The 12,731-nt window shown below is 36.7% G+C and overlaps 1 protein-coding gene across 1 annotated transcript in view; it reads left to right on the top strand.

The window, feature by feature from the left end:
- The window catches only part of SLCO6A1 (solute carrier organic anion transporter family member 6A1), a 99,078-nt gene that overhangs the window by 1,062 nt on the left and 85,285 nt on the right, over positions 1-12,731 (top strand). Inside the window, exon 2 of the mRNA XM_070571366.1 lies at positions 9,871-10,131. Within this exon, the coding sequence (XP_070427467.1) occupies positions 9,871-10,131 (261 nt within the window). The remainder of the gene's footprint in view (positions 1-9,870; positions 10,132-12,731) is intronic.

Consider the following 12,731-nt stretch of genomic DNA (forward strand, 5'->3'; position numbering starts at 1 on the left):
TGAGACTTTAAATAATCTGCATCAGAGAACCCAAACTCAAAGGTTTTTATCCTTGTCCACACATTTTGAAGAAGAATGTGAATTTGAATGCCGTTAGAGAGGGTGAGCATTCTCTCGTTGGCCGAAACCCTCACCACTCCCATGACACCTAGATTCTTTACTAGCCTGTGGATGCTGATGGCATTGGAGTTTGCCAAACAGGATCTTTTTTCGCTCTAAAATCTTTGTCTAAATAAGCACAATAAAGAGGTTATATGTGATAAGAACCATAGGAGAGGAACAAATAAATAATCAGTTTTATCAAGAAGATTATCAAAGAAGTTTGTTTCAAGTAGAGGAATTTGAATTAGACCTTGATAGATAGGTATTATAGCCAGGATGTAGTTAAGGAGTCTTTATTGAATAAGGAAATGAATGAATGAGTGAGTGTTTTCAAAAACAAACATTCAGATACAGGAAAGCCTCCTTTCAGAATGGTGAGTGACAAGTTTGGCTGATGGTTTCACCTAAGCACCAAAAGGGATAATTATATTTTGTGTGTTCCCAGGACCTAATATAGTGACTGAGGCAGAAAAGACAATAAATATGTATTGAATGCATAAATAAATAAAAAAGGAAGGAAAAGATGAATTGTGGCTACATTATGAAGGTCTTTAAATATCAGCCTGAGAATTTTGAAAGGACACTAAAAGGTGTTTACTTCCCACTAATGTATTGGGTGATGAGCAAGGTGATTCACAGGCATTTTCTCGCTTAATATAATCTCCTTATTAGGTGGGTAATGAGGAGCCATTGAAGGTTTCTGAACAAATGGTTGACGGTGAATGGTTTTAGCTCCACTCTTTATTAACTGACTTCATAGAGGTCATTAGCTTAGTTTGGATATAATATTGAGTCTTCCATTTGTAAAAATGGTATCTCTCTTCATTTACCTATTTATCAGTTGATCTATTTATTTATTGTTATATTTTAAACAGAAAGGATGAAAAGGCAAGACAAAGAGTTACTGAATCCCCTTCACCCAGATTCTCCAGTTTACATTTTACCACATCTGTTCCTTTACCTTTTCTTTCCCTATACATATAGACTTTTTTTAGACATGGTGCCCCATTACTGCTAAATATTCCACTGTGCATCTTCCCAAACTAAGGACGCTCTCCCCATAACGACCACATACTCCTCCCAGTCAGGAATATCAGTGCCATGCTACCCTCAAATTATGAATTGGTGGCCCCACTCAGGTGTTGCCAACTGTCTCGATATTGTCTCCTTTTCCATTTGACCCAAAATTCTATCCAGGAACACATATTTCATTTAGTTGTCATATTTTAGACTTCTTTAATTTGCAATAGTTCCTCATTTTTTCTGTGTTTCTTATGTCCATGCGAGTCTTAAAATATATGAGTCTTTCATTCTGTATGTTGAACTTCAACCTGAGTATGTTTGATATTTCCTTATGACCAGAGTCGGGCCCTGCCTGCCTGCCTGCCTCCCTCCACTTTCTCCCTCCTTCCTCCCAATCTGTGGTTTATCTTTTCATTTTCTTACCTTTGACTTTTTCATTAAATAAAGGTTCAGTTGCTTTTCTGTTTTTTGGTGGTTTTTTTGAGGAAGATTAGCCCTGAGCTGACATCTGCTGTCAATCCTTCTCTTTTTGCTGAGGAAGATTGGCTCTGAGCTAACATCTGTGTCCATCTTCCTCTATTTTTGTATGTGGGACACCTGCCACAGCATGGCTTGATAAGCAGTGTGTAGGTCCGTGCGCGGGATCCGAACTGGTGAACCCTGGGCCACTGAAGCAAAGTGGGCAAACCCAACCACTGTGCCATGGGGCCAACCCCCAAAAAGGTTCAGTTTTGATGAAATCCAGTTTATTACATTTTTTTCCTTAAAGATTGGCACCTGAGCTAACAACTGTCACCAATCTTTTTTTTTTTCCCCTGCTTTTTTCCTCCCCAAATCCCCCCAGTACATAGTTGTATATTTTAGTTGTGGGTCCTTCTAGTGGTGGCATATGGGATGCCACCACAACATGGCCTGATGAGCAGTGCCGTGTCCGCACCCAGGATCCGAACCCTGGGCCACCAATGCAGAGCGCGTGAACTTAACCACTCGGCCACAGGGCCGGCCCCCTATTACATTTTTTTATGTTTCATTCTTTTTGGTTTCTGTCAAAGAAAGTATTACCTAACTCAATGTCATGAAGATTTTCTGCTTCTTGATTTTGTTGTCTTCTAGAAATTTTATGGTTTAGCTCTTATGTTTAGGTCGCTGATCCATTTTGAATGAATTTTTTGTGAATGGAAAGAGTCAAGGTTCATTTTTTCCCCATAGAACTTTATTCCAGCGTGATTTATTGAAAAGACTGTCTTTTAACCCATTGAATTGAATTACTTTGGCACTTTTGTTGAAATTCTGATCTCTTTCTGAGTCAATTTCTAGCCTCTCTGTTCTGTTCTATTGACCTACTATGTCTGTACTTATGCAAATATCACATTGGTACTGTGGCTTTATTGTATATGTTAAAATCAGATATTCTTCTGACTTTGTTGTTTTAAAAAGTTGTTTTGGCTATTCTAGATACTTTGCCTTTCCATATTAATTTTAGAATCAACTTGTTGATTTCTGTAAAAAACTTACTGGGGTTTTGATTGAGATGTCTTTGATTCCATAGATTTGGAAAAAATTGAATTCTTAACAATATTGAGTGCCTGACCATGGTATATTTCTTTATTCATTTAGGTCTTCTATCCTGCAACTTTGCTAAATTAATTTGTTATAGGAGCCTTTTGGCACATTCCTTAGGATTTTTTACATACATGGTCATGTCTCTGTGAATTAGGACAGTTTTACTTTGTTCTTCCCAATCTGTATGCTTTTTGTTTCTTTTTGTTGCATTGTTACATGGCTAGGACTTCCAGTACAATGTTGAATAGAAGTTCTGAAAAGAGACATTCATTTATTTTTCCTGATTTTAGGTAGAAATCGTTTAGCCTTTCACAGTTAAATATGTTAACTGTAGGTTTTTTGTAGATGCCCTTTATCAGTTTGAAAATTTCCTTTTATTCTTAGTTGGTTGAGAATTTTTATAATGAATTTTTGTTGAATTTTATCATTTTTTCCTGTATTTATTGAGACCATCATATGTTTTTCTTATTTATTCTTTTATATTAACTTTATATATTGCATTTTTGATTAATATATTAATAAAAATAATTACTTTAATATTAATATATTAAATGTGATATATTGCATTTTTTGATTTTTTTTTTGTAAGGAAGATTTTCTCTGAGCTAACATATATTGACAATTCTCCTCTTTTTTCTGCTTGAGGAAGATTAGCCCTGAGCTAATATCTGTGCCAGTCTTCCTCTACTTTGTGTGTGGGATGCCTCCACAGCATGGCTGATGAGTGCAGTAGGTCTGCACTGGGGATCTGAACCTGTGAACCCGGTCCACCAAAGCAGAGCACGCAGAACTTTAACCACTTGGCCACAGGACTGAACCCTGGTTTTTGGATATTTAGCCAACTTTGCATCCGTGGGATAAACCCTTATTACTGGCTTATTATCTTTTTTATATATTACTGAGTTCAATTTGCCAAATTTTTTTAAAAAGAATATTTTTGTTTGTTTTATGGAACCACAGTGACTTTTTGGTCATTCAGTAAACCATGGCTGAGCCGTCTTCAAGAAGGCCTGGATTTTAGCCCTTGAGTGCTCTATCTCAGCCCTAGGGGGGAGTTGGCTATTCTTTAAATTGGCTGTTTCTATATCCTTTAGCATTTTCTTTATTTTTTACTAGCTAATGGCTTGTCACTCTAGTCCCCTGTTATAGTTAATAATTCTTTATATTAAACTTTCCATCTTCAAATCACTGTGTGTTTTCTCTCTCCTGATTGGATTCAGACTGTTATGGAATTGGTATCAGGAGTGGTCCCAGAAGATGTACCCAAAAGGTGGGATTTTAAAATTGGCTTTATTATGCCTTTGGTCTTGAGTGACTTTGCTGAGTTCTCTGGCAATGAGAGATGGGTAGTAATTCTTGGCATGCAGTGGCATCATGATTAATCAAGTTATCACCTCTGCTTGATTGGGATGAAGTGCCAATTGAAGTATGTACCTTGAAAGCCCAAGTGGCTGCTGCACTTTGCCTTGAGGTAGTAATGATGACTGTAAGGACTTTGGTGTTGGATGTAATTTTTTGAGTGCCCTGAAGCACTGAGGAAGAGAAAATGACAAACTCAGGTCTATTAACTGTCAACTCAAATCATGGTCTCAGAATTCAAGAGCTCCCATCAAAGTCCTAAAGTAAGCTCTCATTTCTTTTAACCATAGAGCTGATATTTCTGGAAATCAAACAAAAATTGTAAATTTATGAGTCGATGAGTTATAATGACAGTTGAATTCACAATCTCAAGTTTTCCTATGTCTTCCCCTCTTTTATGTATACAAGAAGAATTGTTAATTTTTCAGTCTGTTCAGTTTGTTACTTTTTAAGAGAGAGTGATAACTTCTAAGCTCCTTACATGGGAAACTGGAACTGTGTATAAGTTTTTGTGTGGACATATGTTTTCATTTCTCTGGGATTTATACCTACGAGTGGACTTGCTGCATCATATGGTAATTCTGTGATTAACTTTTTAAGTGTGATGTAGGTTTTTCGTACATATGCTGTATCAGTTTGAGGAAGTTGCCTTGTGTTTCTAGTTCATTGAAAGTGTTATGAAAGTGTGTTGGATGTTGTCAAATGGTTTTTCTGCATTTTGGTGTTCATGTGGTGTCTGTCCTTTACTATATTAATATAGTGAATTACATTGATTCATTTTCATATATGGGAATGAAATTAAGGAGGCCTACAGCTTTGCACACTTAAATTTGGCAAAACATTAAAAATAAACATAAATAGAGACAACTTATTTGAAGAGTTTTGACTTGTAAAGTATTTGTCAGAGAAAGATTCTCTGAATGGAGTATTTTGGCTGAAATATTTCCGTATAAAAATAGAACTGAAATTATTATTTGGTAGTTTTTGTTTAGTAGTGTTTGAACTTACTAGATACTTACATACATGTAAAGAGCGTTTTCTCAATTAAAATATTATAATCTACAGTGAAGAGTCATTTGGAGCCCTTAAGAACTTCAAATTTATTAACTATAGTCATGTGCCACATAGTGATGGTTTGGTCAATGATGGGATGCATATATGATGGTGGTCCCATAAGATTAGTACCATATTAGTTAGGTGTGTAGCAGGCTATACCGTCTAGGTTTGTGTAAGTACACTCTGTGATGTTTGCACAATGATGAAATATGAATATATATTGTAATATAATATGAAATGTGAATATTTCTCAGAACGTATCCCTGTCATTAAGCAACATGTGACTGTATTATGTTGGAGGTCCTTAAGACCTCAATCAGGCTGAATGATTCATTAGAAAGACCCAGGACTCAGAGAAAGATATTATACTCATGGTTATGACTTATTACAGTGAAAGCATACAGATTAAAATCAGTAAAGGGAAAAGACACATGGGACAAAGTCTGGAAGAAACTAGGCCCAAGCTTCCATGTGTCCTTTCCCAGTGAAGTCTCATGGATGTGCTTAATTCTTCTAGCAATAATGAGTGATAACACATGTAAAGAGTTGCCAGCCAAGAAAGCTGACATGAGCCTTGGTGTCCAGGGTTTTTTTGGGGGGATCAATCATGTAGGCATGCACTATCTGTGTGACTGACGTCAGCTACCCAGACACCATTACCTATGTGCCTATGGAAAATGGTACATTGGAAGTCCATGGCATATAATGATAAAAGAGTTATTTAAATGTTGCCTGGGGTAAAGTTCTTATTGAAGGCAAGACTTTGGGAGACCAATGGCTTCTGCAGTTGACTCCTGTGGTGAAACTTTTCACTACAGAATTCTAGGGTTGACTAACTGCTTCTGACTGCACTGGAAAGTTTACAGAAAGAACATGAAAACTTTAGGGCATGATTAGAAAATATACGAGCTTCTCTGATGGTTCTATGAGAATCTCTTCACTGTTAGCCACATACTGCATATTTTGAACAGTACCAACCCTTATTCATGGTTGCAGATTTGCAACATAAATTGAATTCACAGATTCACCAGATCACTTATGTGAGAATTGGGGAGAAGTGGAATCCCGAGAATTGGGATAAAGGCATTTGGGGGGAATTCAGTGAATCTGAGAATTGTAAACCCCAAAATCTTGAACCTTCTTTCCCAGTAGGAGCAACTATTACTCCTACATCTGAAGAAAAGGCAATTCTTTGCTTGAAGACACTGGATTTAGCTCACTGGAGTTAAGGGAGTGCTGATTGCCCACATGACCTACCATGCCCCCTCCCCACCAGCCCCATTGCTGCCAGACTCATACCTGGAATCAGATCTCACCCTTCCCAGAATGATCAACATCATATCTTATACACCAAATATTTGGTGTATTATTTGGGAAATAATATCTTATACACCAAAAATTTGCCTGTTACTTCAGTAATGTCTCTAGGGGCCAATTCGTTTGGGTTACCAAGCGATGGGCTACCTCTTCTAAAATGAAGGAAAACTTTCTTCATTTGTACCACCCACCACTAAGAAAGAAACATAATTTTTGGTGAACGTGTGGTTTTTTGAAGGTATGCTGTGGTAGTATTATAGCGTCACTCGGGGAGGCCCTGAAAAATAGAGGAAAAAGGAAATCCTTCCAGAGGGCAGAACGTTGAGCAGTACATCTGATTGTCCATATTGCCTAGATACCATGCTGCCATTGCCTAATGGTTAGATTGTTTGGTGACTAGGAAGGCTAGGTAAGTGGTATGTCTCTCTGAATGGGCAGAGTTATCCTATGTGAATGTTCACCAGAAGAAATCCATTGCAGAGGAAGCTCTCAATAATGAGGTAGATAGATAACCATCCTGTGAATATTAGACAGCCTCTTTCCCCAGCCATTGTATCTCTTGTTCAATAGGTTCATGTTTATAGTGACAATTGCATCATGGAGGTTATACAAGAGCTGAATGCATGGATTTATCTTCACCAGAGCTGATCTGGCTGTTGCACTACTGATTGTCTCGTCTGACTTGCCACTGGGAAAAGTCAACACAATCTGGGAAATTTCTCTATTCCCTAGTGAAACCAACCAGCTACCTGGAGGCTGGTTGATTACATTGTCTACTTCTATTACGGAATAGGCAATAATTTTCCCTCACTAAAATAGATAATTAGTTGGATATGGGTTCTTTTTCTTTATCACCATAGTTCTGCCACAATGACTATAATTGGACTTAATGAATGCCTTATACACCATTATGATCATCTTATTTATTATCACATTGCTTTTAGTGAAGGAACTCATTTTATTGCAAAAGAAGTACAGCAGGAAGTTCATGTTCATGGAATTCACTGATCTGACTACCTGTCTCAATAACCAGAAACTCTTGGCCTTGTAGATAATTATAATGTCCTATTGAAGACTCAGATAAGGCTCCAGCTAGGAGACAACAATCAAAAAGTTTGGGGTTCTGTCTTATAGGTTGAGGCATATGCTTTGAGATAGCAATCTATATATATTATCTGAGATCAAGAGGTAGAAGAGGAGGTGAGTAGTGGAAGAAGAAAGTTACAAATATCAGCTGTGGTCTCATAACCATTTAGAGAAATAAAAACTGTAGCAACTATGCATTTTTCTCGTTTGTTTTCTGTGTATGCACCCAAAACATTATACACATTTGTGTGTGTTCCAATTTTTATATTTTTTCTCTTCCTCTTTCCCTTACTATTTTACAAAAGAGTATTGTGGGGGTTAACTTTACAATTTGTCTCTAGGTTACAGAATATTCCTGAATTTGAAGAAGAATTAATACCCCAACCCCAGAGATGGGCACGGTTACTGAAAGGACATTTCTTACTTTGGCTCTTATCTTCCTTGGCTACATCTCAAATGAGACTTGAAGAAAATTTTGGCTGCAGTGAAGTTTTTATATCTTTTTTTCCTGCTGGTTTTGGTCTGTTAAACTGTTGTCTCTCTAAGTCCAATTTGTGGAGTTTTTTTTTTTTTGCAATATAATCCCCTCACAAATTTAGTTAGGCCTATGATATGTTTGCTTAATTATTTATTTATACCTGTTTATACCATTTATACCTTTGCAATTTAATTTCTATGTTAAAGAAAATCCATTCAGATTTGTGATTGAACTAGAAGAAGGATTAGCATTACCTTGAGATGGGTATGGTGACTGATGGGACTATGTGTCTCTCTTTTTTGGGAAAGAGAACATCTTTGTTTATAGGAATGATAATTGCAAAATGTTTGGCAGAAACTTGATGATGTTGCTATTAATTTAGTGTGGAAGTTTAAATATGGGAAGAAGGGTGAAAATGTATCCTGAGTAGTCTAAAGAGCGAACTCAACAAGTTATTTGTCTGTTGGCCATAAACTCCATTGTTCCCCTTCCGGACTCCTATTGCAAGGGGACTGTCTGCCTGTAAACTACATTTCCCAGAATTTCTTGCCAGCTGGCTTCCACTTAGGTCTTGCCAGTGAGAGGTTATGGCAGTAGATTTGACAAAGGGGCAAAGGGAAGACTTTTTTTTCCCCCTCTCTGTTTCTGGTGATGTTTTTGGCAGCAGCAGAAATCCTGGGTAAGTGAAGGCTCCTGAACTTTTGCTCAGGAATTAATGCAGCTCTCTTAGCAGGAACAGTGGATGATTCAGCAGCACAGTAGTCAAGGGCTCTGCCTCTGGCAACTGCAATAGCAGCAGAAGCAGCAGGTGACTGTGAGTTGGCTTTCATAACATTAGCAAGAGTGTGGGGCCTGGCTTCCGGCAAGAGATAGTGATAGCGGTTCCAACAGCAGCAGCAGCAGCAGCAACAGCAGCAGTAGCAGTCAATTCTCCAGCAATTTTGGGCTGCATAGATATCATGTTTTTTTTGTTTAAATTTTTTTTTTCCTTTTTCTCCCCAAAGCCCCAGGTACATAGCTGTGTATTCTTAGTTGTGGGTCCTTCCAGTTGTGGCATGTGGGACGCCGCCTCAGCGTGGCTTGATGAGCGGTGCCGTGTCCGCACCCAGGATTCGAACCGCCGAAACCCTGGGCCACCTGCAGCAGAGTGCGCATACCTAACCACTCAGCCATGGGGCCGGGCCCCGTGAGTTTTGATTAGTAACTATTTTCCCGTTTCATTCCAACAAGTGTATTATTTTGTACCTAACCCTATGTCAGTTTCTTTTTATTTCAAACAAGTAGTATGATTATTTTCTCCTAGTTGGATGCTGAATGATAGAAGTGCACAGATAGTATACCATTTATTTAATGTTCAAGAACACGACAAACAATATTCTATATTGTTCAAAGATATATCATTGTCAAAAAGGGTTTAAAAGACTCAGAAATGGTAAAGTTCAAATATAAGGTATAGGTTATGGAGGGAGAGAGAAGAATTTGGGAGTAAATGTTGAGCTTCAACAATTTTGATGTTTTATTTTCTATTCTGCATGGTAGATAAACAAATATTCATTAGATTGTGACTTATTCTGAAATATATTAAAATAAAAATCAATACTAAGTGAGCTGATTAAAAAGATCAGTATTCTTCAGTAAATTACTCATAAATGTAGTTTAAAAAACAGCTACAGAAATTCAATTAGCAAATATTTCATTGAGGTTAAAGCCTATTGGTGTTTTAGAGAAGGGATCATTATGTGCTTATAGATCTTAAACATTCAGACTAACGTAAAATAAACATGAATCAGTGTAAATTAAGTTTTGCTTTGTAAGATTACAATGGTGACCTATTTTCTCTCTTAAAATGCATATTATTGCTTTCTTCTTTTCTTTTTACATTTTAGGTATTGTGTTTGGTCTTATAGATCTGAGCATTGACTCTTTTGAGAAGGACAATCAACTGAAAACCATTGAGAGTTTAATGTTGTCACTGGGTTATGATATTTCATCTTGCCTGGTGGTAGTGTTTGTGGCATACTATGGAGGGAGAGGAAAAATACTAAGATGGATTACAGCTTCTTCCTTTTTAATAGGATTTGGATCACTTTTATTTGCTTTTCCATACTTTAGTGGTGAAAAGCTTCCACTGAATGTAGAAACTGAAGGTAAGGTTTTAAAAGATACTGTCATACATCAAATCATTATTTATTTAAACTGTTAGCTCTAGGAACTTAAAATAGACTGTGATATTGTCTGTCTTTACAGCCATCCATATGTATCTATTTGTATGACCAAGTTTATTAAGCAAATTAATTGTAGATCCCTAGTATCATATATGCCATTCTCTCATCTCATGATCATATACACTTTCGTGTAAGAGATGTGCTTAGGAAGAAGAAAGAATATTTTGGGATAATTATTTTGTGAAATTGTTTTTATCAGTTTTCATATATATTATAAACTTCTTGAGAACTTTGGTAATTCCTCTGCCTTCCACAATATGCTTTAATTAATCCCTTTATTTTCACCTCAACACACATACACACAGCACAAATACAAACATAAGCAAACTTACACACACAGAAAGAAAGGTCAGACCTTTGCTAGCTACTCCTACCATTTCAAAATGGGAACTGCCGTTTGACATAGGACTTTGAATCTAAAAAGATTGGTGGCATCTTCAGTTTGTTCATTTTTTCAATTTATGCCGCAATCCTTTTGCTACTCTCAGTACATAAAGGCCATTTGAAGTTTCATAGCACTATTTCTGACACTATTGTGTCAGGGACTTTCTTGTTGTGTAGAGGCTTGTAAAAGTGTTGGAATGCATTTTCCTGTTTTGGCAACTTTAAGCTGGGCTTTAGCAAGATGTGGTGGACAAAGGCATGAAGATGTCTCTATGTGTGTGTATACCTGTAGGTGCATGCTTATGATGTTTAAAAATATGTTTATGATGTGTGTTTACAATATAAATGAAAAATAGTTCATATAATAATTTATATAATATAATTAATATGTTTCTATACTGTATAATTCAGATATTAAGCTATATAATATGTACATATATTTATAATATATTTATTATATTTATAGAATATAAATATGTAGACTAAGTAGATTTATTAATTTTTAAAATATACTTGTAATGTGTTTGTTATATTTGTAGAGTGGACAGTTGATTGAACTAGACGATGACTCATGGAAAGAGAGGAATGGGAAACACTTCATTCCCGTTCTTCCCTCTTCCCTCTTCTGGTCAGAAAGGGTACAAAGTTATGAAGTGCTGCTCGAGACACATGAAAAATGCTGCTTGATCAGTACTCAGTGAGGAGTCACGGGGGTAGAAATAGTACAGTCTTTCTTCCTTTGTGTCTTTTTTATATCATCTAGATTATACATATTTTGTTTTCTGCTTGTGATTAGGAACATACAGTTTATCAAACGACACCTATTCAGTATATTTACTGGGTGACCCTCTGCTTGGTATTAAAAAAAGCAGAAATAAAGTAAACAGTCTTTGCAGTAGAAGTACTCATTTCATACATCTATCTATGTAGATATTTTACTTATTTTGTTTAAAGGTTTAGTTATTACAACACTAATTTTTCTATTCTATGTTCACAGCTCAGTTTATATATATTTATTTTGAATTCCTATAGTCTCTTCTTTCACCCTTTTTTTTATGTGATCTTTGTCTTCTTCTTTTCTGAATATCTCTCCTATTGTGTTCTTTTCTACACTCCCCAGTTAGCTGGTGTGCTCATCTTCCCTAATAAGTGGTCTGAACCTCTTTAGAATAGTGCATTTACCACCACCTCCCACTCTGTTTGTCTGCTCCCCCAACCCCATCACAGTTTTATACACTCATGCCACGTTGGTCTTCAGCCCCATGCCTCAACAAACATGTATCTATCATGCTCCACTAGTTAAAACTGAACTTTTTCCACTAGTTCATGAACACACTTGGATCACAGCCTGACCTTTAGTTTCTAGATCTCTGCATTTAACATACCCATGGTTGTAATGTCCTGTCTCTTTACTGAGAACTTCCTAAATATCTATTATTCCACTCTCTGATTATAGCCACTAATTCTTCCAACTCACTCATATAACAAAGATAGCAGTTTTTTCCTTTCATTGCAGCCTTCAATCTATTGACATGTACTTTCTCCCTTTATCAGATTCTCCTTGCTGTTACTTTCTTTCATTTATAGCTTATTTTATGTTCCTTAATATGAAATATTAGAGTATTTCAAATATATTCTAATCATTATCCTAAGCCCCTTGTCCCATTGTTCTTCCTCATTCCTGGCTTGGAAAACTTTTGATCCAGCCATATATCTTTCCTTTATATCCCTGGGCTGCTGATGAGTATTTTAGAGAAAAATTGCACAAGAGGACAGCTTAGTCCCACAATGAATTTGTTAATGTCAACCTCTATTATGCTCTCAAATGGATCCACTCTCTCCCATAATTTACAACAAGAATATTAGACTTTCCTCATGTCTTAGTTTGGGGCTGCTATAACAAAACTGTCACAGCCTGGGTGGCTTAAACAACAGAAATTTATTTCTCACAGCTCTGGAAACTGGGAGGCCAAGATCCAGCTGCTAGCCAATTTGGTTCCTGGTGAGAGGCCTCTTATGTCCTCAGATAGTGGAGAGACAGAAAGAGAGAGAGACTTGTGTCTTTTCTTACAAGGGCACTAATCCTGTTCATGAGGGCTCCATCTTCATGACTTAATTACCTCCCAAAGGCCTCATCT

This window comes from Equus przewalskii, chromosome 13, assembly GCF_037783145.1.
Source record: "Equus przewalskii isolate Varuska chromosome 13, EquPr2, whole genome shotgun sequence".
Taxonomy (NCBI): Eukaryota; Metazoa; Chordata; class Mammalia; order Perissodactyla; family Equidae; genus Equus; species Equus przewalskii.